We start from the raw sequence: 27,585 nt of genomic DNA, 5'->3' as shown, positions 1-27,585 counted from the left end.
AACGAATAACGTCCACTGAAATTGAGCTTGCGTGTTATTTTTGTCTTTCAAACCAGATATTAACTATTAAAGCCCCCAGGTAAGCCCCAAAAGAAACTGTGAGAAAAGCGATCGAAGAATCTTTCGACAATTTTCATTTCGGACCTCCGTTTAATTTTAAAAGAGGTCAAAGCGGTAAGCTATTGGAAAGTGTTCAACTTCAGATATGATTATCAAAATGATTGGCCAACGCTGATTACGGCACAAGTTTCGGATGCCGAAGTCACCCGGGTTACCTAATCCTGGGGAGCTCCACGGGAAAAGAAAGGACGTGGATACAATTAAGCAATTTCCACTTATAGTTAAATTTCGCGAGCCAAATCAAATTTAGTTGGACATGCGGCAAAAAAGGGGATGTACGGTTCTAATTTCGGGTTAGCTATACAGTGATACCGATGATAAAATATAATGCTTTCTCTTTGTTCTTTTTAGATAAATTAATTAATTGATTTTTACAATATCAGAAAAGCTAAAGGTTCCTGTTGGCCAAGACCATCTGCGAGGGATCACTTGGACGCGGCGCAGAGGCAGGACGTCAGTCGTCGAAAACAGCCCTGATGCATTGCGTAGATGGCCGGAATAGGCCTGGATGCGGTCCGTCAACGGGTTGAAGTGCACCGGGAGTAGTGCGTCAGCAGAGTGTCGGTGGCCGCAGGAGCTAGCTAGTTGCTCGGCGCAGGAGCCCTCTATATAGGTGGCCCCATTTAACAAAATCTGTAAATTATAAGTATTTTTAGAATTATACACCACTTACTTAAATTCACTTAAACCAAAAAAAAAAATAAAAAAAAAAAACTTTAACTTTTCTCCACAACCGTTTGTTTTTGATTTATTCCAGCTACTGAGACGAAAACCTGACCTACGACAAAGTCGTTCGCCATTTTCCGTACTCGCTTACCGAAACTGGGTCAGTGAACGTACCCAAGGCCATCTCAGCAAAACCATAGTGCGAACCGGGCTTTTTTAAATTGACAGATCGCCAAGCCAAGTGTACAAAGAGAAGAATCAGTATAGAATTCAAGTCGTCTAATATCATTGCTTTTACATTTTACAAGTAACGGGTGCTTACACTGAAAGGTAGATTAGATAATTTGAATGACATGAAGTATGACATGAACGCTAATAACCCGATCTTACTAAGTAACGACCATCCAATAACTACGCTGCTGATATATTTTTATCACCATGAAAATTGTCACATTTTCATTTCCAATCTTCGGATAAAATATTAGATAGTTAGATGTAGAAATATAAAATGAAAGAAAATAATCGTAATCGTACAAAGACACAAACTGCTGTAATGGCACAGTTTTCTAAATGTATAGTTGAACCCACAGAAAAAGCTTTCCTGAAAGTTTTAATTGATTAATTTGGTCCGATCGAGGTTTTGGAGTCATACTTAACGATATGGGGTAATTTTCACTTGTATGGCCACCCTGGCTGTTCATTTAGAAACAGCAGAGGACATGACTTGCAATGCGTGTATTCATATATTCCGCCTATTCGGTTGCCGTCGTTGCCTGGAACACTATTCAGATAACAGGACTGATTTTAAACGAGCAAGTAAGAATGTCAAAATGATTACGGACAATTGGTGATCATGATCATTTAATCGTCCATAGTCGCCTCGCATGGCAGAAGCTTTTGAGAGGTGTTACGAACTTTATTTTTCCCTGTGGCAGTGCCGCTAGCTTAACAGGACTCTCTCCCCTACGCCACAGCCCGCAACATAAGATCGATAACTATCGACGTCTCACAAATCTAACAAAAAAGTTAACAACACAAACTTAAGCAATATAATTTAAATTTACGGAATATATTGGTGGCTTTTAATGTACTAGAAACTGCAAACCCAGCCAACCAATGATACCTAGAAGGAAAACCTGCCACCTGAGCCAGGAATACGCTAGCTACCAGGTCGCTGTGTGCGGAACCTCGCGTCGAAGAAGGGCTCTTGAGAGTGACCAGGATTTTTTCACTAGTTAGCTTGGACAACCCCTTACCTGCTTCTAAACCCACTGGAGCTACAAAAGGACTAATTGGGACTAATGATCAAAATTTGCTTCCTTCTTCGTCTCAACAATTTATCCAGTCGCAGACCCTGTGTGCACTAGAACCGGTCGCAAGAAGACGGAAATGCGAAAAATACAACGAAAACAGGTTACACAAATAACTACATCTAATCTTAAAACTAACTTTATGGCCTCCTATCTCAAGAGCCGATGGCTTGGGAACAAGGCCGCCCTTTGTGAAAAAAGTTTAATGAGCCAAGCAGAGCAGTTCTAAAGTGCTCCGGTGCTCCCCCAGTAAAACGATTGGCGTGAGCCGGAGACCAGGAATAAATTTCTGGCGGGCGATATTGCCGACCCTCCCAAGGATGCCGGAAGTGGAACGTGCTCACCGAGGATTCCAGCGTGCAGAACGTGATATTGCCGCTGAGGGAGTTGTTAGAGCTGTTGGCGCTGTTGCCGCGGCGTGAGCTGTTGGCGCTGTCGTTTCTGCCTTGTCGTTAGGTCCACCGGGTAAAGGTTCCACACAAGTCACAAAGGTTAATTTAAACAGGGTCCCCGGTGGTGCTGAGCTTTTAATGAACAAAAAAAGTTTAAGTGAAACGGCGGTTATCCTCAAATCGACCGCTCGGCTCTAATTTCCCTATCCCTATTCCCGCCATCATTTTCTAAAACTCTCTCACGATCTAAGTCAGTGGCGAAATCCATGGCTGCCTTTCGGGTATTCTGGGGATATTTTTGAGTAAAGCCAAGTACTCAGATCGACGAAAACCGACGAAAAGGAGGGAAAAGCGACAAAGCCGCGTATCTGCCACCAATACCATCAATACCAATACCAATAAACATCTTCGATTTTGCTTTCTCAAATTAATTTAAATAAAAACAAGCCCAGCTGATTGACAGTATGACCGAAGCACACGACTTGGGTGAACTCTGAAAACTTCGGTCTCACTGGAAAGAATAAAGTTCTTTTGCTGGCGAAACTGTTCGTCGATCTGAGTACTCGCTCCCTATTTTCGACTCCAACCGCAACAGCAGTTCATGAAAAAAATGTTTTTATTTACTTCAAGAGTATACTGTTAAATCATTGTTTTGTGAAATGGAATTCATGATAAATAGTCGTCCACTATTGTTTGTTCCGTCCAAATTTTCCACTGTGATGCATCAGATAATGAATTACAATTGTTTAGCATGTGGAAGGCTTCTCAGAGACTTGCGGGTATTATTTGGTTAAAGTGTAGAAAGGAATACAGACAATTTATTTTGTAATGTCGTAAGTGGGCTAAGAAGTTTAATAATTTAAAAGAGCGCGATATTGTTTTGGTCATGAATGCAGATTTACCCAGATGTCCAGCTAGAGGTAGTGCTGCTAGAGTTGTAGACGTTATGATTAAAGACTTAAGCAAGTGTTTTTTACTAAAATATTTTATAATGCAATACTTGAGAGTGAACCGAAATAACGAATAACGTCCACTGAAATTGAGCTTGCGTGTTATTTTTGTCTTTCAAACCAGATATTAACTATTAAAGTCCCCAGGTAAGCCCCAAAAGAAACTGTGAGAAAAGCGATCGAAGAATCTTTCGACAATTTTCATTTCGGACCTCCGTTTAATTTTAAAAGAGGTCAAAGCGGTAAGCTATTGGAAAGTGTTCAACTTCAGATATGATTATCAAAATGATTGGCCAACGCTGATTACGGCACAAGTTTCGGATGCCGAAGTCACCCGCGTTACCTAATCCTGGGGAGCTCCACGGGAAAAGAAAGGACGTGGATACAATTAAGCAATTTCCACTTATAGTTAAATTTCGCGAGCCAAATCAAATTTAGTTGGACATGCGGCAAAAAAGGGGATGTACGGTTCTAATTTCGGGTTAGCTATACAGTGATACCGATGGTAAAATATATTGCTTTCTCTTTGTTCTTTTTAGATAAATTAATTAATTGATTTTTACAATTTCAGAAAAGCTAAAGGTTCCTGTTGGCCAAGACCATCTGCGAGGGATCACTTGGACGCGGCGCAGAGGCAGGACGTCAGTCGTCGAAAACAGCCCTGATGCATTGCGTAGATGGCCGGAATAGGCCTGGATGCGGTCCGTCAACGGGTTGAAGTGCACCGGGAGTAGTGCGTCAGCAGAGTGTCGGTGGCCGCAGGAGCTAGCTAGTTGCTCGGCGCAGGAGCCCTCTATATAGGTGGCCCCATTTAACAAAATCTGTAAATTATAAGTATTTTTAGAATTATACACCACTTACTTAAATTCACTTAAACCAAAAAAAAAAAATAAAAAAAAAAAACTTTAACTTTTCTCCACAACCGTTTGTTTTTGATTTATTCCAGCTACTGAGACGAAAACCTGACCTACGACAAAGTCGTTCGCCATTTTCCGTACTCGCTTACCGAAACTGGGTCAGTGAACGTACCCAAGGCCATCTCAGCAAAACCATAGTGCGAACCGGGCTTTTTTAAATTGACAGATCGCCAAGCCCTTTCCGCCGACAGGAGGCGCCACCAGCGTCGGTCTAAAGGCAATTTTAGTTTTTTTAAGAGTTTTACAAAAATGTGACAAAATACAGAATACCTAATTTGAAAACAAGACTACAAAATATCGAACACCAACATTAATTTATTGTAATTGATTTATATGTTTCCTTCTCTGTCTACAATACATTTTTCAAGGAAAAAAATATTTTTTTATATATAACACGCTATGAATTTAGGGGAACACTGAATTGTTTAGGAGAAAATTTTTTTATTTGACAATACAGTGCGGTGGTGTATTAACAGCATATATTAAATATGTATGTATCAACATCATAATTAATATGTCAAAAATCGGATTCTCGTATTCTTAGCCATACCGCGGAATCCTTAGCTGATGGAACAAGGGTTTGTATGGGCCTTTTACTCAGTAGCAACCAATTATGATGAAAAAGTACGAATGGTTTGTGGAAATTATCGGCTGTATACCTGTGTAATCTAATGTGTTTTTTATATGCCAATTTACTCAGGTTTGTTACAAATCATTTTCATGTGGTTTACATAACTGTGGATTAAGTTTTTAGACCCACCGGAACCCATTCAGAAAACAGCGCAAGTTTTTAAGTGCGTAAATTCAGGACATGTTTCGATTAACAGATGCATTAATGGGCTTTTGGCCTCATTCATTGCTCATTTATTTTTTTAACTATACCCGATAGTAAAATACTAGACGGAATTGGGCAACAAAAACAACATTTGATAAAATACCACCGGGGCCGATACATCAATGAACAAAAATTGTATTTAAAAAGTAAAATTTTGCTCATTAAGTGGAGTTGACGACAAAACGGAATAAAAAAACGAGGCTTAAATGTATACGAAATATTTTTTACCATCTAAAGGTAACAACTGAAAACTCAATATAATAAACAAAACAATAAAGTTTGAATTTAACGTTAAAATGGCATTGTGCCCGTAAGTTTATTACCAAAAAAATCTTAAGCAGTATCCATATAGTTGTCTCTGTCTCTGATTATCAATGAACCCGTCAATAAATGAGGCAAACAATGTAGAGTCATACCCGTATAACTACTTACTTACTGCTGATCTGACTGCACTTTGATAGACGTAAGCGCAGTCAGATAACGGAAACCATTCAATAGCCGCTATATACTGCCCGCCCCACTCTACAATTTCAGAAGTACGATTCATGGATTTTAATAACTTACTTGGAGATCGCTTAATAGCTGCCGGAGACTATAATGCTTAACATACGCACTGGGGATCACGACTGGTGATCCAGTATTGTATAATGCAATCATAAAACTGAGCAATAAATTGGACTAGCCCCACATACTGGCCAGCAGACCCCAGAAAAGTTCCTGACTTGATAGATTTTGGGGTGACAAAAAAAATTCCACGCAATATAATAAGCGCCAAAGCGCTTTCGGATCTTTCATCTGACCATTCGCCAGTGCTAACCACCCCAACAGGCTGACTTCGTACAGAAACAAATGGCTAAAATATGAAAAGTATGTAAGTTCCCACATTAAACTAACCCCGCAGCTCAACATCGAAGCGGACATCGACTGTTCTACCGATGCTCTTAAAGATATACTCGCGGCAGCAGCCACTATTTCAACAATAAAATGGAAGGACGTGGACCAACCATTTAAAAACAAATCTACAAGTTGAACAGCAAAACCAACAAATGCCATCCTCAAAACAAAGTAAACCGAGCCCTGAAGAAAGACGTTGAAAACGCACAACTACGGTACATCGAAAAACTTTTGCTGTCTCTGACCTTCAATGAATGCGTAATGAATGAGGCGAGCAATGTAGTGTCATACCCCTATAAGCGATCTTCGCTTAACATATGTAGGTTGCCCGAGGGCAATCATCGCATCGGGAGTTTTCCTTTAGAAGATTTTATTTCTCCAAGTATATTTTGAGCTACAAATGTTTAAGAAGAACTGATGCCATCTTATTGTGTTATCACAATGTTGAGTCTCTTCGTGCTCATCAAGATGACATTTCCAACAAAACTATTTGTTTCGCGAACTTTTTATGTTTTATGGAAACCTGGACGCTTTTACACGAAGGTATAAGGGATTTCGACATTAAAAGGAGAATAAAAATAAATCGTTTGAATGGCGTTGTGAGAAACGGAATACTCATCATTGCTAAGCAGAGTATTTCACAAAATGTTTTAGCGATAGAAGAATTTTTGCAAGAAATCCGTCAGTGATCCAAGATTGTGGATTTAAATAGTTCCAATCATGATTTTATGATTTACAAGAGGAAGTAAATTAAGCAAAAGTAATTTACTAGGATAAGACTGAAACCTTACAGTTTGATCCTAGTCCAAACCATGGAAGGCAAATATGTGCACAAATTCTTAAAATTCCGTAATTGGCCAATTTAGTTAATCTGACTTTTTTGTATGAAGCTGACCTGTCGGTTAGCATAAGTTATGCAATTTCCTTAAAACATAAGGTTTTTTCATGAAAGCTTTTGAATCTTGAAACAGGTCTACATATATCTTGTGGTACAACACAAATTGTTTAAACTGAGATATTTAAAAATATATTTTGGAACCATTTTTCAAGTGCACTTTTATTATACATACATGCAGGAAGAAATTTTGGTCAAATACTAGTGAGAAAGATTCGTTGTTCTCTTTTAATATGTTGCTCAAATTGCTTCCGTAACTGCGAAAATGTTTACAAATATAGACCACAACCTGTTTCATTCTCCATCGTTCCCATTTCGTCGCTAACCTACCGTCGTTAAATTGACGCACGTTTATTTTATCAATGAATTCGCGGTCACACAATTTTGTACGTCAAAACTCTTAGCGAATTTGTATACGAAGTGTAAACAATTTTGAGTGTATGTGTGTGGGGCAGTTTGTTTTCTTGATTATACCAAAACGCGAGGCAGAATATTCAGCGTAAAATTTAAATTGTATAATAGTCAATATATAAAACCGGTGTAAATCAACAATGCGACAGCACTGTCATACCATGCTTTGGAACCTAGTGCGCCAGTGCAATTCTTCACCGATTAAACAGTCTTGGCCCTATGGCCAGTTATTGGGAAGCCAGCTGTTGAACCTTCCGTCCACCTCGAACGCTGCCACCTGCACCACTTCTTCTAGCAACTACTCTAAGTTCAACACACACTTGTCCACGGAAAGGGCTATGGAGCTTTTATGCAACCTAGACGAGGAGGAGCGTAGCAACCTTCGCTGTGCCCTCGGCAAAATAGACGCCGACAAGGAGAAGAAGTTTTACGAGAGTAAGTTCTTTATATCTTAATTGATCGAATTTAAACGTATGTCCGTTTCTTAGGACACGGTCATTACGTGTCCAAGTCGAGGGCAACGGAAAGTAATACATGGTCCGATTGACAGCCGCACAGTGCACAAGCGACTCCCTTAATGCAGCACACGTGTTTTAGAAGGCCGGTTTCAACTTTGATGGATCGTTCTATTGTTGTGTATTGTTCGGCTTCTGTATCCAGCTTGCTGTTAAGCGTACAATTCTCGGCAGACTTGTTTGGCAACGGCTTCCTTCTCGTCAAATCCGCGTACCAAAGCGGTGCTAAGATAAGAGAAGCAATCAAATAGGTACTTTTTTTGAAGAGGAAAGAACAGTCGTAATTGATAGTCAGCGTCGTTCGCCAACAGAGTTCATTACAACACAATGGACCCAAACTCTAAACCTCTAACAAATCGCAAGCAAAATTTTACATATATGAAACAATTGGGTTTTTACGTTGCCATATAGTTTTTTCTTCTGATTTTTGAAGATATTTTCAGCAATGATAACCTAGTTGCGCAGAGCACCATCCATTTAAGGGATGGTCCGCTAGCTTTTGTCGTGCCATTAATTTCCAGTTATTCCTGGATCGTGAAAATTCCTAAACTCACATTTCTAGCCGATATTTAAACGATGTGTATTCCACGCAACCCTAAATAGAGTTGTGTTGGTCACTAATAATATTATCGATATATTGAATCTTTGGGCTAAGAAATTAAGGTTTTAGTTTCCGTAGTCAACGATAGTGGTAAACGCATCACTACATTTTGTCATTAAAAGCCTAGTTACACTCACGCACGTCTGCTATCGTTATAGACGCAATGAAACAGAATAACCTGTTACATTTGACAGACATGCTTCATTGCGTCTAACAGCTGTTCTTTGTTTTAGTTTGTGAAGGAAAATCCTAACGCATTTGTTCAAAGGGGTTTTTATACCCTTGCAGAGTGTATTATAATTTTGGTCAGAAGTTTGTAACGCAGTGAAGGAGACGTTTCCGACCCCATAAAGTATATATATTCTTGACCAGGATCAATAGGGGAGTCGATCTGGCTGAATAGGGGATCTAGCGATCTGAAACTTTTACAGTCGTCTTAAAACATGTGTACGCAGATCAAGTTTGAAAAGCGCCCCAATCGAAAGTCTATATCCTATAGCTTGCATAGGAACAATCTGATATAGCAAGCAAGAATTGAAGATATTTCGCGCAGTGTAAAAGCAATTGACATGCTTCTTTCCAAATCTTTTTTTTGTGGATACCTGATCAGGGTAAAAATGCGTTCCAATCGGACATTTATATCCTATAGTTCCCATAGAAACAATAGGGTGAAATGTTTTTCAGCATATTTCGCGCAGTATATAAGCTATTGACATGAATCTTTCCGAATCTTATAGCTCCCATAGGAACAATAGGGTGAAATCGATTAAATTTTGATGTTTCTCATTATATTTCGCGCAGTGTATAAGCTATTGGCATGAATCCTACCTTGATTAGCGTAAGGGTGCCGATCGGACCTCTATATCCTATAGCTCCCATAGAAACAATGGGGTGAAATCGGTTAAAATGTTATACTCTTTAACAATTTTGGCAAAGTCTGAAAGGGTATTAACACTTCGGTTTTTATATGCTGTGTTTTATTATCCCAAAACAAAAAAAAAAAGAACCACTATATTTTTCTATACAATCGACACAATCAAATATTTGTTCTCATAATATCGAAAACATCGAATACGCCAACCCTCGATTTTTGCCGAGTTCTAACCCTAAGGTCTGGTCAAATACAAAATACGAATACAGATTAAATCTAAGTCATTACTTAAACGTTTAGATAACCATTTAACCACTAAACCATTTTATGTAATAAAAAGGAGGAAAAGTTCTTTTAAAAAAGATTGATCGAGATGAAGACTTCCTCCAAAAAATTCTGCTAACGCTACTGTGACATTTGACGGATGATGGATAATGGCACTGGGAACACCTGTAAATTAGGAACACGATTGTCTCTAAAAACCTTTCCAAAACAAATCCTGGATCCGCTACTGGTCTGATTCAGTAGGATATAGTCGATCAGTTTATATGCTAGCACCGCGCAGCGTTTCGGAATGTGTATGTCCCATTTCTTTTAAGAAACGTTTGGATCAAACGTTGTACAATTTGTAGTTTGGGAAGGTAATGGCGCAAGAATTGCCAATCCTTGAAAGTAGTTTAGATCGCTGCTTTAGTTATGAATGAAACCGCCGTAATTCACAGAGACACTATAGCCCACCAAAGAAATAGAAGTTGCCTAAATTTATATATTTTTAATTTTTGTTTAACTTAACAAAAAGTAACATAGCCAAGGAAGCGCTTGAAAGGTTGCATCTAATAGGGCTTAGTATTCAGGCTACCAAAATTGCTCCCAAAAGAAAAAACTTCATATAAAAAAAGCTTATTCAAATTTTGGGCCTAAAGCAGAAAATGTCTTTACAACGCTAACTTAAGTCTTAAAAACAGAGTGCACCTTGGCTAGCTCATATATATATATATATATACATATATGGGTATAGAAACATTTTTTCAAGTACTTCATTATATTCGTTTCCAGGTTCACTGGTTTTTATAATAATTTTTTTTTCTTAGGTGGTAGCTCTAGAGTCATTTTATAGGTCTATGAAAAAATATCGTTCAAACTCTGCACACAGAAGCGCAGTTTCAAAATGAGTTTTATTTTGATAAAAAAAATAAAAATCAAAAATATATGGATTATTTTTGAGTTTTATTTTTTTTAATCAACTCTAATCTCTAAAAATTATTTATATTTTTTTGCTCAAATATAATTATTATTTTAAAGAATATTATAAAATTAAATATATTGAAATATTTAATGAAAAGGATAGATTGACCAAAGATAATCAATATAACGTTTTTAATTGTTTTTGTATGGCGATTTTAAGTGGTTAATTTTTTGATTCAACAAACACATGAATAATCATTATTTGCAGTCCCTGCTAAACATATTTTATTTAATCAAACTGATTAAGAAACTGACATAAAAATGAAAAGTTTTATACCTTTGTAAAGAAACATAAGGCTTTCCACCTTATTTTGTTTAACAGAGATCGCCTCTTTGTAATTGTTTCATCGGAAGCAGAAATAAAACCTTTCGCAAGGAACAGACGTTGCTAGCAAGCATAATCGCTGTAATGCAATGTTATGCAATTGATGATAAATGTCCCCACAGGCATTCTGTTGAGGAATTCCTCTTGAAATTAATGCTCATCCAGTTAATGCTCATTTTCTTCCAAATCTTGAAACGGTGGGACATTTCGCTCTGAAGACATTTTTTCCATTTTTAAATGTACAACATTGCTTAGAATGATGACCCTTAAGATAGTAATGATTCTTTCAGAAGTTTTTGCAACTGTTACCCGATAAAACGGTTTCAGTACTGGTATCACTTCTTCAATACCGTGTTTAGTCGAAAAATTGGCACGGCAACCATGTTTGCCTCTTTCAATGTTACAAGACGCTCAAAAATGTAAAATTTTAAGTTCCAACGAGTTTGTCCATCTTGAACCAGCTTAAAATCTGACAGATTCATTTCCTTTAATATTTTAAGAACAATTTCGCTGCGATTTAAATATTCCACGATTGCTTTGACTCTCTTATGCGTTTTTGTTATTTTTGTTAACCCATTTTGACAACTACATTTAGAGCTCCCACTTGTTTAGCGACGTTGGCGGACGTAATTTGTACTGGTATGCCTTTCAATAAATGCTTCACAAGCTTCTCAAAATTCCTTCTTAATAAAGTAAGCTGTCACCGCCATCCGTCAGTTGTAAAACATATGATAGTTGCTGAAGAAATGGCTTATTTTATATTACTAGCCATTTCCACTTGCACCCAAAAACCAATACGAGCTCAACTCTATTTAATTGGCATTTTTAAATAGCAATTCAAAAATAATAAATAAGTAAATAATAAAATAAAGAATTATACATAAATGTAAAATTATGATATTGTGTCACAGAAAAGAATGTTAGTATATCAGAGTAAATTAAAAATAATAAGTAAGTAGCTCTGGGAATATTAAATAAATTAATTAAAGAGAGCAAAAATTCAGCAAAAGAACAATTGAGCGAATAATGAACATTAAGTAACTGAGCAAGCTACTGAGCAACTAAACTGAAAAACTGAGCAAGTGAACAAGAGAGCAACTGAACAAGTAAGCAACTGAGCAAGTGAGTAACTTAACAATTGAGCAACTAAACAGGTGAGCAACTAAACAAGTGAGCAAAAATATCAATATGTGTGAACATGTTTAATACACCTACTTAAATTAACCACTCTCGTTTGTTCACTCATTCATGAGTAACCCAACTCTAGTAGTAAATATCACGTTGAGGTCTGTGCATACATCCAATAAGAGTTTGCTGAAGACACCTCGGATTTACAAAAACAAATATTATATTATTATGCTGTTCGTTAATGTAAAACGGTGCTTTCGAGTCGATTTCCAGGAGAGCCCAGACCAGTGACCAGCTCTCAATAAGAGGCACCTCATGAATCCGGATATCGTTAGCAGCGATCGGGCGTCGAGGACGAATATACACCCAAGCAGTTTTCTTTAGTTTGAAGATTATTTAAATATTTATAAGGAAAGGTTTCTTTAAACGGATCAATTTTTGCTGGTAGAGATGCCCTGCGATCGTCTCATTCTATTTTAACATCTCAAAATTGCATCATGAAGATTCGGCTTTGCAGTTGACTTGGCTGGTTGCCTAGACTTCACAGATAGTTATGCACGCTTCGACCTTCCGTAATGATTCAAATTTTCATCACTAGTTAACAACTGATCTTTCAACGTCTTCAGTATATAGACACTCAATTACCCAGCTTTTGTATGAATTTGATGCTTTCTGAAAAGGTTGATCTTCTGTGCCCCAGTCACCACTTTTGAAACATCTAAACCAGTACTCACAGTTGAAATTGAAGAAATTCCTGCAACGTACGACGAGTCTCAGATTTAATTCGAATTTTTAAAAAACTCTTGCATTTATTTCAACGCAGTGACACTTTGTGAAATTCATATGTTAATGACAGAATTAATACCCGACTATTAGATACCCGTTACTCAGCTGACATATTTCATTAAAAATATTCCCCAGAAACAATCGGGTTATAGCTGGCGCCATTTGCCGAAGTGCATTCATAACACAAGCAAAGAGCGAACAGCACCCCACCCCCTCGACAGCGACACTATCTTATGCAGAGTAGCGGCAGAGCACACACGAACAGTGTGTGTGTGTGAAATCGGCAGCGATTTCGGCACACACATTGACAAGTTTCCCCGTGCAAATAACTCACTCAAATTAGGTGCGTGCTTTTATTAGAAAGTGCCCAGCCAGCATTTGGAAGTTATTTTTTTACAATAATCACCTTGCCTGAGCTTTTTCAAGTCATTTAAATAATTAAAAAAATATTCATTTTAATGAGTCGTAAATGTTCGCAAAATATGATTCTTGATATAATAATAAACAAGAAAAAAAGCAAACTTCGGCTAGCCGTAGTTTATCTACCCTTTGGAGTCATAACAATTATTCTGTATATTTATTTTGGAAGAAAATTATTATGACAGCCATATTAATATAATTTTAATTAAACTTAAAATGTCCTTCCACAATAGTGTTAAACAACAATATTTGATCATATTAACATGTAGATAACAATATTATTTAAGTTTTGAGGATTGCTTGTAGTTTCAGTGATATTTATTTCGAAATTCACGTACTAAGCCCCACACCACGACAAGGTCTGTATCCACGAGGTGGAAACTATATTAGCATATTATTTTCTATGTTGTTTTTGGCGACAATACTTTTTTTTTGAAAAACTGCAGCCTTTAAATATGTATAATTTATTATTTATTTATTTATTTAAATAGTATTTAATATTTTTACAATTTAGTGCTTATTATATAATACCTATACTTTTTTACAAGTTATACCTAAGGAAAATTCCGTCATGATGACTATATGGGGTCTCATAAGTTAGGGCTAGAGCTTACGGATTTCGAGCATCAGTAAAAATCCAATCGATTTGCTTAAGCTGCTTTTTTGGAGAGCTGTTGACTCAAAAAAGGTTATACGCATTTAAAATAGTCTCCAGAGAATCGCACCTTGAGGATCTGCAAATATCAATATCTCCTAATATTAACAATTATTATCTATTCTCCGCACTTTTTCGACGTCAACTCTAATTTAATTTGGAAATCTTGTAATATATAAATTTTGTACCCCTATACACAGTTAAAAATGACGTGTCTATATACTTAAATGCAACCGATTGATAAGAGCTCGAACAGAAATAAAATATTTGCGAAATACTCTGCTTAGCAAAGATGAGTATTCCGTTTTTCCCAAGACCATTCAAACGATTGCTATTTATTCTTCTTATAATGTCGAAATCCCTTATGCAGAACTCTTCATGTGGAAGAGTCCAGGTTTCAACGAAATATAAAAGTTTGCGAAACAAATAATTTTGTCGTTGACAATATCTCCGTGATGAGTACTGACGGTAACCATGTATTTAGCTGTTGTCTTGAGCTGAAGATTATATACTAATCCCTGGGTTTCAGAGGCTTCATATTTTGGGCCATTCTTAGTGTTCTGACTCTATTCCTTCTTGACATATTTGCTGATTTAACAGTATCTATAGTAGTTGAAAAGAACTCTTCAGTCTGAATTTGGGCAAGCTTTAAGGGCAACCTCATCGTAAGAACAGAATTAATGAATTGCGTCATCAGGGATCTCGGTAGGATGAACAACACTTTTTACGCTCTCTGCGTCTGTCATGTTTGCCTCGGACATAACATTCAACGCAAACGCGTGATCTTCGCGCTGCCTCATTATTTCTGTAAGCTCAAAAAACATAAAATTATTCCAAAGGTTAGCTCCGGCAATAATAATGTAGGGACTATTACCATTTCCTTGGAATATCCAACGATCTCCAACTGGGCTGCGCTGCTTCAGATCCCCAAACACTATAATTGATTTACCCCCAAAAATTAAATCTTGAGCTCTAAAAATTTAACGAAGTCTTTGATCTAAAAACCCAATTATTTTCGATCCAACCATGTAAATTTCGTCTATAATAATTAGCTGAGTGTCTATTAACTTACAATGCATAGTGTTTAAATCTTAAGGGACCTAATGATTGATTAACCGGTAGCGAAAAACGCCTTCAACTCCAAAAGCAGCTTTTCCAGTAGGAGCACAAAGTAAAACCTTTGCAGAATCAGTTGCCCCAGGAAGCCTCTTTGCCCGCCCAGCACCTCCACCAACATATTCAAGAAATATTTTTTTTGCTGCTACATTATGCATTACATGGGCATAATACTGCCGTAGTTTAAAGTATAGCGTAGTTTAAAGTATGCTCTCTAAAACAATCAGATGGGGAAGAGTTTATGCTGAAACGAACCCATCTAAAAATTAATGCATGCTTTCGTCTTTTCACACTACCAGTCCCATCTAAAATCAGGTAACTTTGTTCACCAATGGCGTTATCATCGTCTATTTCCAAGTCATCGATTCATCATAATCTTCGTTGGACCTTTCTGATCGTGCGTTTGACTTGCCGAATTTATACCAAGCCGCAAATTCTGCAAGACACTTTGACTATAATTGATCATGCCTTTGGACGTACCGATAAACTAAGTTTTTCTTAAAGATAGCAGTTTAGTTGTCAGGAAGCTGAGCTAGTTCCCTATTAGATCGTACTATCCGCACTTTTATCTGGATGGCAAGTGTCAATACAAATATTTCCTTTGCTAGCCTCTGAAATGTGTAACCCCAAAATGTTGTAAGCTGCTTCTTGGACAGATATCTCCGTAGCGTTTATGACTTTGCTCCCGAGATGCTGCAATTTTTTTTTTAACAGAAATATTTTCATGGCTTATTTCGGTCATTGCTTCGTGAGGGAGTTGCGATACGCCACGGTTGGATATGTTAATGTAGTTAACTATATAGCTGCAACAGTCGAACTCGTCTAGGATAAATTGAATATCCATTTATGCCCTATGCAATCCCAAAAATGCGGCGAAAAAATAACTGAGGCCTTTTAAGGCTGGACGGAATGGCGAACTTATATTCTTCAAATGTAATCTCAAGGTGGGTCAGGAAAAGTTCAAAATTATTAATTGCGGCTGCTTCTTCATAGGAACTAGACTTTAAAAGCTCCTTAATTTTTTTGAACAATTGTTTATAATGTTCAACATTGGTTTCATTTTCTTCCAATGGACATAAAACCAGAGTTTCAGACATAGGAGGGTACGGCATATTGAAGCGACAGAATTCCTGGCCACGCAGTTCTCTTAAACAGGAAGAACTGTGCTTTTGGCGCTGGTATTGAATGAATTCCTTCAAACTAGATCACAGATCCTTCAGGATCGTTGCCGTTGGTAGTAATAAATTTATCAACGAAACCGTCCAGCCTTGGGGCTTCAGAAAACCAGTACATGCCATGAGAGTGCGGAGATACTCTGTGCTGAAACTTATCCTCCAATTCGATTTGACTAGAGTGTACTCGCCAAATATATCGGAACTTTTGAACATTTTTAGCAATTGTCGGAACCTATAGTCAAAGAAACGGGAGCATGTTAGCATGTCAGAACGGATTAATCGAGCTATTTCAGTGCTCGAAAGAGCTGCCGCTTTGTCCTCACTAATAATTTTCTTATCTAACAAAAGGGATAAAATAACTAATAGCTAATTCCATCTAGATTCAGCAGCGGAAAGATTTATGAAAAATGTAGGCAACCCAAATTGTCTTATCATGGCTATAACCTTTTTTTCAGCTTCCCAATGAGCTGGTGCGAAACGAAGACCTTTCAGAATATGATATCCGTCGTCATGTTGAACAAGTCTGTCGACACGTATGTTATCCCTAATATTTGCAGCACTTACCGCACCTGACTTTTTTCTAAGCGAAATGGAAATTGTATTTTGAATTCACTGCATCTCATAAAACTTGTACATATAAAGGACTTTAGGTACCACAGCACAGCGACGGTCGTAGAAACGAATCTGTGATCTAGTTTTTTTTGCATAGGTCACATTTGCCCTAAAAATTACACCGCAATATATAGTTGAGAATGATAACTCTTCCGCATCTTCATCTAGGGTCAGATTTGTTGGACGGCGGAAATCCCCAGGGGCCATTGCAATACTTTGAAGCTCAGTATTGTTGTTTTCTAATATACTTTCATGACCGCCAGGATTTAAGTCCTCTTCTTGTTGGTGGACGTGTTGGGAATACAACTGTTGTAGTAAAAGCCCTTTAACTGCTTCTCGGTCAGATTCATTTGCGATAAAAGGTAATTCTTCTCTATCTCATACTTGATTAAGCCAGTCACCGCTGAAAGCTATATTGTGCTTTCAATGCAGTTCAGTATACGGCTTCAAGGACCCGAGCGGGTCGAATAGTTTCCGTCATAAAATTATGAGAGTGTTCAAGTTTCCTTTTAAGGTGAATTTGGAGATAATGCGCATGAAAGGAAATCGGGGAGAAATAAGGTGCTCTTCAAGACATGTTAAGTTCTTGAGGCATTTTGGAATTTCTGGAAAATCTAAACCATTGGCGAGACAAAGAAATGGTAGTCCACCTTTAGAAACGGCTTGGCGACATGTACTGCAAAATATATATTTGCCGGACGGACTCTGAAATGTCCTACTCTACGTTCATGTTGTGGAATTTAGAAGCTATAAAAAGTTTGTTCAAACCTCTTACCTGGGATGAAAACTATGTTCCGCCACAGCATGTACGTCTTTCACTTAGTCCGTCCTTAATGTTCCGTAGATATTGTTTCCTCGCAGTGTTTCGCCTCCTCCGGCGCTGTAGTTCCCGTTGATCCTCCCTTTCATCAGGAGAAAGTTCAGCTCGAGCAGCAATATTTCGCTGCGACAGTCTGAAAGATTCCGCTAGAAGATTTTGGGAACTGGTCCTATATGTAATAAGTCTCTCCTCTGCCATTTCCTGAACTTGTTGCTCGCGAAGTCTCCGCTGTAGTCTTGTGTTGTAACGTGACAAAGTGTTGGGATGTATCTGATGTGCCCGAGTTATGGGGTTATTCCTAACGATCAGCAGTATTTTGCGACTGCTGCCGTCGATCCTCGGAGTTTGCCCTGGCAAACGCGGGCGCTAAGCGTATTTTCAGTATTTTCCAACTGCTGTAGGAAAGAATTAGGGCGTTTACGTTGGATGGGTGACTGCCCTTCTTTACCTGCTGACCTAGGGACTCAGACAGTTATTCAATAATTAAGTTTTAACGACAGATTGTCGGAGTTGATTTTACACGAGCAGTAGCTCTTTATTCTTTGGATATCAAATCTGAACTGAACTTAAAGCAAACATAAATGAAACTCATAGCGGCCACTCCAATGGGTAGTGCTTGCAGGCTATGCAGCAATTTGGCCGGAGCGAGCTGTCGGACGATCGGTCATTGCCGTCGCCTGGTTTACTTAGTTAACTCATATACTTTATAGGGTCGGAAATGTCTCCTTTACTGCGTTACAAACTTCTGACTGAAATTATAGTACCCACTGCAAGAGTATACAACATGTAAGCAATCGCAAATTTATCTTGGGGATTGAAATGTGATTATCGGGGTGTTGCTTTGAGTTACTAAATCTATGAACAGGTAGCCGCGAATCAACTTCTTATCTCGTTAATTTTTTTCAAACAGTACTTCTTATAAATTTTAAGCTCCCGCTCTAAATTACTGCATTTTTTTCTTTGGATTCAGTCCGAAAGTACACAGCAGAGAGAAAACAAGGAGTGAAATGCTTAGAATGTAAGTGTTATATAATTATAATTATAATAATTATATAATTATAGAAAATGACTAATTTGATTTTCATATTGACACATTTGTAAATGATTCCAGTGATAGTGAAAGTGAATATCAAGAAATTAGTTTGAGGGAGGAGTGAGCAACTCAATTTGGAATAAGCTTTGTAGCAATTAATTCACTGCTCTAACTATTGCGGAAATGTAATATTTAAGTTCCAAAAGATGCAAGGACCATATTAAAGACTCCTGCAACAGTAACTCAGAGATAAGTTGGGGAGGGTACAAACGTACACTACGGATTGACTGTTTTCTTAATTATTAAAAACTGAAAATTTTCAAATTTAGATTTTAGATTTCGGTATTGATGGCCTCCTTTTACTTAAAAGTGTTAGTGTTGCAGACACCAAATATGTTTTCCTCATTGGCGTATAAAAATGAAGGTCAAAGCCAAATTGTGTCATTGATTTCTTACCAGAATTTATTTCAGAATTTAATTTCACAGAAGGGCTTCATTTTTTCTAATAATTTTTGTAAGATAATTGTTAATGTCGGTAAGTCGGCAAAGTCGTATATTTTAGAAACTAAGGGGCATAGTGGGTACTTTTTATGTGGACGGTGTACACAAAAAAGTCAGATGTTAAAACATCGACTTATTTTCGCACCAGAGTCCAACACTTTGGCTAGGACCAATTATTCGTTAAGATATAGATCTTAGCCAGAACATCACTTAATGCAATCTCCGTTAGAAATGTTAAACATTGTCACAGTGCTCCTTAAACTGTATGCAGCAGTTTCCATAAATTTGGTCACTGGGATTGGCAAAACTTCGTTCGGCGCCATCATTCTTGGTCAGCACCGATTTGGCTCTGTGGGTAATCGCATTCCCATTTCTGCCCTAACTCAGGAGCATCCCTCTCTTGCTAACGTGGACGAAGTTGATTCCTCTGCTGAGTTCTTAGTTGACCAGATCCATCAAGCTGCCCCTCCTGCTGGAAGTGTTCCTATTCCTCCGCCATCTTGGTATACTTCGAAGCCAGAAATTGCTGCCTTGGCCAGAAAAGGTCATGCACTCCGCCGCGTCTGGATGAGGACGAGGCATGCCATCGGCATAGCAAGGTGGAAGGCTGCTGTGTCAGAACTCTCTTTTGGCCCTTCTGTTGATGTGCGTCCAGTAGACGAGGATGAGGTTCGTGATCATAGTTTCCACTATGGCTCCTAGCATAGACGCGATTGACGGAAAGGTAGCAGAGGCTCTGCCTAGCTCAGTCATTTCGCAGCTCTGCCAACTCATTAATGCCTTCCTAGACCTTGATCATTTTCCAGCCCCTTGGAAGCGTGTTCTAGTCACAATGGTACCAAAAAAAGGAAAAGACCCGTGCTCCCCAGATTCCTATCGGCCGATTAGTCTCCTATCATCTTTTTCCAAGATTTTTATACGGATCATGCTTGCTAGGCTCTTAGCAATAGCTGCGTTTGATGAAGCCCTTTCAGACCACCAGTTTGGCTTTCGAAGTCGTCATTGTTCTGTTGAGCAAGTGCACTGAGTGGTAAATCATGTACTGGGTGCATTGGAAGATCGCAAATGCTGCTCAGCAGACTTTCTTAATGTTCGACAGGCCTGGAACAGGGTTTGGCACGAAGGTCTCCTTTACAAACTAATGCCACTATTGCCTGACGGAATATGGAAGCTAATCGTGTCATTCTGGGATAAAAGGGCGTTTGCTGTCGACATCCGTGGACATCGTTCTGGACTACGCCCAATTCGTGCTGGGGTCCCGCAAGGAAGCATTCTGGGCCCAGTCCTGTATACAGATTATACGTCGGATTTTCAAAACCCAGTTGCACGCGGTACACTTCTGGCCACCTATGCAGATGACACTGCATTTCTTGCAGTTTGTAGTACCCCATCGCCTGCCTCCCGACGTGTCCAGACGCTCTTACATAATCTCGAGTTTTCGGCTTCTGAGTGGAACATTGCACTGAACGTCGACAAAACGCAGCACGTCACATTTACTCTCCGCCCTGGCCGTTCGCGTAGCCTCTACCGTCATGGGAATAGGCATAAGCTTGAAGACAAGGTTACCTACCTTGGTGTAACATTGGACCGTCGCCTTTGTTGGAAAGGACAAATCGACCGCGTGTGTGGCTCAGCTAGATCAATGAAACCATTATGTCGAAAATCGTGTGTGGTTTCAGGACACGGGAGTGCCGACGGTTAGCCGCTCAAATCGAAACGGAGATCGCTTGCTGCATCACACGAACCGTCTGGCTAGACGTCTTGCTACACCATTGGGTCGACGACGTCTCCGCAGACGGCACCCAGCGGACCTGTAGAATAGTGTCCGTGATAAACACGGACGCCTCCTATAGCACTACTGACAAGCTTTTACCTGCCCTGCACTTAATACCCGAATGTTTGGGATCTTTGAACACTCCCACGCATACACGAAAACAAAGACCAACCTTGTGTGGCGTGTAAAATAATTAATTGACAAAAAACACCACAAGTTCACAATGTGAAAGAATAGTTATAGCAATAGTAATACTCCCCTTTAAATAATTTTGCAATATGTAGGTAATGCATGCATTTAAAAAACATTATTTAGTTAATAAAAACAATATTTAAGTGCAATACCTGTAAAATTTGGAAAAAATGTACAATTTGTTATTGGATATGCAGAATGAAAATAGATCTTTCAAGGCGGATGTTTTAAAGCTTCAAAAGATTAAGAAGGAATTTGTAAGTATTATATATAATGGACCCCATTTTAATTTGTTTATTAATAACATGAATTGTCAGAAAAAATGTATAGGCACAACAGGCGGTGAAGGACCTAAACAATTTATAAGGGCAGCCATTCGAAGGATATTTACAGACGAATTGCCTTCATCTTAAAGCTGGAAGGGTACTAGCACTAAGCTAAGCGGCGAAAAGTGTTTCCTCGTCAAAATTATTAAAAGTAAGTAATTGTTATAGTAATAGGAAAAGTAAATAATAATACAACTTATAAATATATATTTTTTGTTCTTATCTTAGGTACTCAAAATTCATTTGTAATGAGAAGGACATGAACTTCTGCAAAAGTTTTTTGTGGACGCAAAAGAACGTGGGTCAAAATGAAGCGGTTTAATAATTTATTTAATGTTGTTATAATTTTCTAACGTACAGAAAGTATTGTTTATGTGAAATAATTTCTAAAAAATTGTTTACATGTTTTTTAAAATAAACTACTGTATATTAGTTGTAAAATATCAGAATAAATATATACGTACTTTATAAATATTATATATTGTAATGAAAGTAACCAAATCTAAGGAAACCCTTTCAGTGAGCTTTTAATAATCGGATAACGATACAACGTTATAAAGTACGCGATAGTTACGAACAGTTGACAGCCCGGCTGTCATATCACTTCTCTCTCTCTATAAAGGCACAAAGGAAAATAACCACTGGTGTTTGCGTTTTAACTTCAATGTGAAGCGAGAGATTGGTAGTAAGGGCTTTCACAACTAATAAAAAAGTATCGGCTCGAATACTAATTATTGAAGAATTAAATATTTATTTTATTTTGGGTCGAAAAAGAGAGAAATGCGATTAAAATATAACTCGACAAGATAGGAAAAAAACTTCGGCAAGCCGAAATCGAAGAGGTCGTACAAACACCGATGATGCTGAGCGCGTTGGACGGCCAAATGAGGCAGTTACACCAGAAAACTTAGAAAAACGATAGGAAAAACATTATGGACAACCGTAAAGTACAAGTGAGGGATATCAGCACAATACACGAACATTTGTGTATGAAAAAGCTTTTTCGAAATGGTTGCCGCTATTGGCAAAAATGCATGAATTGGGTCACGAATTGCTGCCGCACCCATCGTATTCTCCAGATCTGGCCCAGCGACTCCTCGCTCTTCGCAGAACTCGTAAGGATAATCCGTGGAAAGAATTTGACTCGGATAAGGAAGTAATCGCCGAAACTGAAGCATGTTTGAGGGCCTCGACAAATCTTTCTATAAAAGCGGTATAGAAAGATTGATAAAGCGTTGTATTGACTTTATAGTTTTGAAAGAGGACTAAGATGATAAATAAAAAGGGATTTTGCCGAAAAAATGTGTTTAAATATGTTAGTCTGAAGACGGAATAAAAGCTATCTGCATGAAACTTTCCCAAAAGTTATCTTCCTGTTGCAGCTAGTCGGAACTACCCGGATCGGGCGACTATATAATATAGCTCCCTTAGGAACAATCGGAAAAAAATTAAAAAAAAAGTATAACTGCTGTTAGAAAATTTTTTTTTTTTAGTTCTTTGAGATCTATTGGTTAAATATACCAGAATGTCGCTTCAAACTTTATTAAAGTTCGACGACTATATCATATAACTCCCTTGAAAACAATCAGAATGTAACTTCTCTATTTTTGAATTTTATTTTGAAAATTATTTTAGAAATATTAATTTGATAGTTCAGATTTAATATTTTAATTTAATTCAAATTGGAAAAGGCTGTCATTAAGCTGCCATAGGAACGATCGAATAATTAAACTGAAAATTACCATAACTTAAATATTGTTAAACATGTACGCATATAAACCGAAATTGAACTGTTTTCAAGAATATTTAAATTTTGCAATAGCTGCAAGGGTATATAAGCTTCGGCTTGTCTAAGTTTTTTCCTGTCATTACATGTATTTTTTTTAAATATGGGAGCTATATGTTATATTCGGCCGATTTTAATCAAATTAAAACCATAGTTAGTTCTGAAATAATAAACCATTTATATTTGTCGAAGAACTAAAAAAAAATAAAAAACTGCAAAGTTATAATATTTTTCATTAATTTTTCTGATTGTTCCTTCGGGAGCTTTATGATAAAGTCAACCGATCCGGCTCGCTCCGACTTATGTACCTGCAATTGAAAGGCAATGACTTCATAAAGAGTCGCTTATAACTATAAAAATTACTCGAAAAACATTCAAAATCGAGTAAAATATGACTCCAAAACAAGTCGCGTTTTTTCAGAATAATTAACCGTATAAGACTCTTCTGCAACTGTCCGGCTAGCAAAAGACCCAAAAAAGATCCAAATTTGATCAGAATTTTTATAAAATGTTGACTGGGTGTGCTCTTCGCTGCTCGAACTCCATTTTTCAAATATGCAGTGAGCAGAATATGCACAGAGCCTAATACTAAGTCCTAACTTGTCTCAAAGTGATTTCGCGAGTTGTGGGCGTTGGTCCGGTTTGAAATAAAGTTGCGCTGCGTATGAATTACTATAATCTGCATGTTAAATCCCAAGTCTCTAGCTTTTATAGTTTGCGACGTTTATACCGACGGGCAAACAGACGGACATGGCTAGATCGACTTGTCTTTTGACTGTGATCGAATTAATGTATACTTTATAGGGTATAACGGGTATATTAACTGGTGGTGATACAAACGGCTCAAGTTCCGCCACCTTGTGCAAATCCCTTAATAAAATTCCAGTACTATTAAAAATAAAATACGCCTATAAGCCACTCATAACCACTTGTGCTTAGTTCTGCCTCATATATATGTTAAAGTTTAGTTAAGAATTTTTTGTTACAAAAACTAATCTTTATTATATTGAGCTTTGTTAAAAACTAATTTTCTTAATGACAATGACATAACGACTAAAATTTATAACTACGTGTCGCTCCATCGCTGTCACCGTTTTTGATGCTGTTGCTGCTTCTGCTGACGTTCTCTATTATTGGTCCCTGTCGCTGACATCGCTGTTGCAGTTGCCTATTCTTTGTAAGAATTGGCTGATGCAATTTGGCTATTATCATTGTTGGTGGATGCACTTGTTGATCGGTTTCAACCACCGATGGAATTTTGATGTTGTAGGTTTCCTACGATCGTTAGCAGAAAAATTGCAAGTTCGGCGCGGACTCTATTCAGGGCATGTCAAAAAATATTCGCCGGATGGTTTTTCAAGGCAAACGTTGCTGAATTATTGTTTTTATAATTTCTGCGCTTGTGGCTATATTCTAAGTTATACTACAGTGGGCAAAAAGTAATGAAAATTTTCCATTTAAATATCGCGGGGCTAACATTTTGGGATAGATATTTTTTTTGAACTGTACTGTTAATTACATCTGGGCCACGTTTCATGTCAGTGTCATTATCAGTAATATATTTACGCTTGTGTTTATCAAATGTGTTTTGATCTTGAAGTGCTCTTTTCGGTCTGGCATCGCCTTTAGCACGATACTCGCTTGATTGGTCGTTTTTTTGGGAATGGAAGCATAAATCCAAGTCTTATCTCCCGTAAACTTGCATTTGAGCTTGTCCTGCTTTTTGCAAGAAATTGATCACTTGACTTTTCGTATGCCCAAATGACCTTTCAAAATGGTTTACACAGATCCTTCTGATATGCCGATCATATCAGTAAGGGTTTTACAGTCAACCGACGATTTTTGTGCACTAATTCCTTCACTTCATTGACGTGTTGGTCGTGTGTTGACGTCGATGGTCGTCCGGAGCGCAACAAGTCATTAACACGTTCTCGACCCTCTTTGAAGTCTTTGTACCACCTATAAACATTTTTCTGCGACATGGCAAAATCCCTAAAGGCCTTCCACAACATCCTCAGCGTTTCGTCAGCAGAATTTTCACTCCACAAACAAAATTTGCACTTCTCTGCTCAATTTAATCACACATTAATCAGACATTTTAAAAATCGAAAAATGCACTCTTGGTCGTTTGGTAAACACAAGCGTAAATAAAATACTGATAATGACACCCAGACACAACGCAGAAACGTCATTACACTCTGCCACAACACCAATGTGTCATTGGTTCTTCCAGCGTACAAAACAACCTGCTTGCAGGCTACAACAATAAGCATAAACACAAACTGTGGTATGACCTCACTTGGCGCTGATTACTGTCCTCCCTGATTTTCTGTCTCCAAACACCAATTAAAGCACTAATTCAATAGTTAGGAGACCGGTTCCTTGCAGCAGGTGATCATAATGCGAAGCATACTCATTAGGGACCTCGCGCCCTAAACCCGAAAGGCAGACAACTATCATTTAATTTTATTTATTTATTTGGATGTACCCTAGCGTTTCAAGTTTAAGAAACTTATGAATTATTACGCTAGTCACTATGTGTTTATAATCAAGACAATATTTCTTTAATCACTAGACAGTTGTTTACTTTTGATATTTTAAACTAATTCAATTTAATACTAATACTAATTTCAAAGGTCACGCACAAGTTTGTCAGCGAGGTAAGTAGGTTCATTTGTCATTATAATTTTGTGTAGAAAGATAAGAGTTTTATAACCTATACATTGTTCGAGCTTCAGGTCATAAAAAGACTCTGCCAGATTGGAGATGCTTTGGACTCTTCTTTTAATTAATATATATCTGGCTATGGAGTTAAAACTTACTTTTAATTTCTGAAAGTCCCGAGTATCACAATGACCAAATATTTCCACTTCATAAAATAAGGAGGGAAATAGGTACATTTTTGCTATTAACATCTTAAGGTTTACTGGCAGAAACTGTTGAGATACTGGTATCTGCTTTAGCATTCCCTATGTTTTTCCTGTGTACTTCATTGCAAGGTATTGTTAAAAGTTACACCTAATAGCCTGATTCCATTGCAGCATTAGTGGACTTTTTAAATGTGCCTGATTCCATTGGCGCACTAGCATTTAGCTAATGCTATTCTGACATGTGAGTTGCACGAGCAGCTGATCTGGGTTTGATTACTTTTGAATTTGGGCAAATCCAAGAAATATTAATTAAAAACAAGAAAGGAAACAAACTTCGGTAAGCCGAAGTTCATATCCCCTTGCAGCTATTGCTAAAATTAAATATTCATGAAAACATTTAAATTATGATTGACTTGCTTATGTGTTTAAAAACATTAAAGTTATGATGATTTGCAGCTTAATAATTCGTTAGTTCCTATGGTAGCTATATGATAACGTTATCCAATTTAAAAAAAATTAAAAGCGTAATTCTGAACTGTCGTATTATTAATAAGTCAAAAAGAATTTCTAAAAAAAAAAATTACAAAATAAAAAAGTTACATTTTTTTTAATTTCCTTTTTTAATATTTTTATTGTTTCCATGGGTGCTTTATGTTATAGTCGACCGATTTAGATGAAATTTAAACCGTTATTCTGCTATATTTAACCATTATTATATGTCGAAGAACTAAAAAAAAAAAATTAAAAAAAAACAAAGTTATAACTTTTTTCATTTATTTTTCCGATTGTTCCTATGGGAGCTATATACTACAGTCGTCCGATCCAGCTCGTTCCGACTTATATACTACCTGCAATAGAAAGACAACTTTTGGGAAAGTTTCATGCAGGTAGCTTTAAAACTGAGAGACTAGTTTGCGTGGAAAAGGACGGACAGACGGGCATATCTAGATCGACTCTCTTAATGATGCTGATCAAGAACATATATACTTCATAGGGTCGGAAACGTCTTTTTCACTGCGTTGCAAACTTCTGACTTAAAATTTTAATACCCTCTACAAGGGTATAATAATGAATATAAGTGAGTTTACTCAACTCTTTAATGCTCAGCAGGACATCCATAATGCGACCGAGGCATTTGCCAGCTTGGACGACAAGGAAGAGAAGCTGATTGTGTTGTTTGACGGGTTTACAATAGAGACTACCACATTTTCTAAAGAGGGCAAGAGTAATTTTTATACAAAATATATTTTATATTCGAAGGAAATCAAAAATTGCGCCAACCTTGCATATAGAAAAAAAGTGTTGTAGTGGTGGCACGAACAAAATATCAGTAAACATCTGTATTTTCCGGTATTTTCTCTAAAAAAGACCTAAAAGAGAGCCCTGAGGCACACCACGCACAATTTTTATAAGTATTGCAACTGCTGTGATACTAAAGTTGTAG

At 37.6% G+C, this 27,585-nt stretch overlaps 2 protein-coding genes and 1 long non-coding RNA gene across 9 annotated transcripts in view; 2 read left to right on the top strand and 1 right to left on the bottom strand.

The window, feature by feature from the left end:
• Nucleotides 1-388: 388 nt before the first annotated feature.
• Nucleotides 389-26,176, bottom strand: LOC128253237 (uncharacterized). Of its 4 annotated transcripts, none has more exons than XM_052981504.1 (3): nt 4,468-4,530; nt 4,002-4,259; nt 391-753 (listed from the first exon to the last, which is right to left on the bottom strand). In XM_052981504.1, exons 1-3 carry the CDS (start codon nt 4,489-4,491, stop codon nt 481-483), a joined length of 555 nt encoding a protein of 184 aa, XP_052837464.1. In that variant the 5' UTR covers nt 4,492-4,530; the 3' UTR covers nt 391-480. The 4 variants fall into 4 exon arrangements, 2 of the variants coding, with proteins under 2 accessions (XP_052837464.1, XP_052837462.1); XM_052981502.1 differs by lacking the exon at nt 4,468-4,530 and adding an exon at nt 7,155-7,293 and having other exon boundaries at nt 466-753; XR_008267403.1 differs by lacking the exons at nt 4,002-4,259; nt 4,468-4,530 and adding an exon at nt 961-1,190 and having other exon boundaries at nt 389-753.
• Nucleotides 7,360-27,585, top strand: part of LOC128253235 (transmembrane protein 65) — a 36,500-nt gene continuing 16,274 nt past the window's right edge. For 2 of the 4 annotated variants that reach the window (XM_052981498.1, XM_052981499.1), the window contains exon 1: nt 7,360-7,825. In XM_052981498.1, coding sequence (XP_052837458.1) covers nt 7,531-7,825 — 295 coding nt within the window. In that variant the 5' untranslated portion in view covers nt 7,360-7,530. The remainder of the gene's footprint in view (nt 7,826-27,585) is intronic. The other 2 variants (XM_052981497.1, XM_052981500.1) reach the window with 2 other exon arrangements.
• LOC128253243 (uncharacterized) lies at nt 18,726-21,986 on the top strand. The gene is made up of 4 exons (XR_008267408.1): nt 18,726-20,767; nt 20,873-21,416; nt 21,477-21,636; nt 21,714-21,986. It is a non-coding gene; the product is annotated as an uncharacterized LOC128253243 (long non-coding RNA).

This window comes from Drosophila gunungcola (genome assembly GCF_025200985.1).
Source record: "Drosophila gunungcola strain Sukarami chromosome 2L unlocalized genomic scaffold, Dgunungcola_SK_2 000007F, whole genome shotgun sequence".
Classification (NCBI taxonomy): domain Eukaryota; kingdom Metazoa; phylum Arthropoda; class Insecta; order Diptera; family Drosophilidae; genus Drosophila; species Drosophila gunungcola.
Note: the sequence above shows the minus strand (reverse complement) of the source record. Positions and strands in the feature narration are given on the sequence as shown.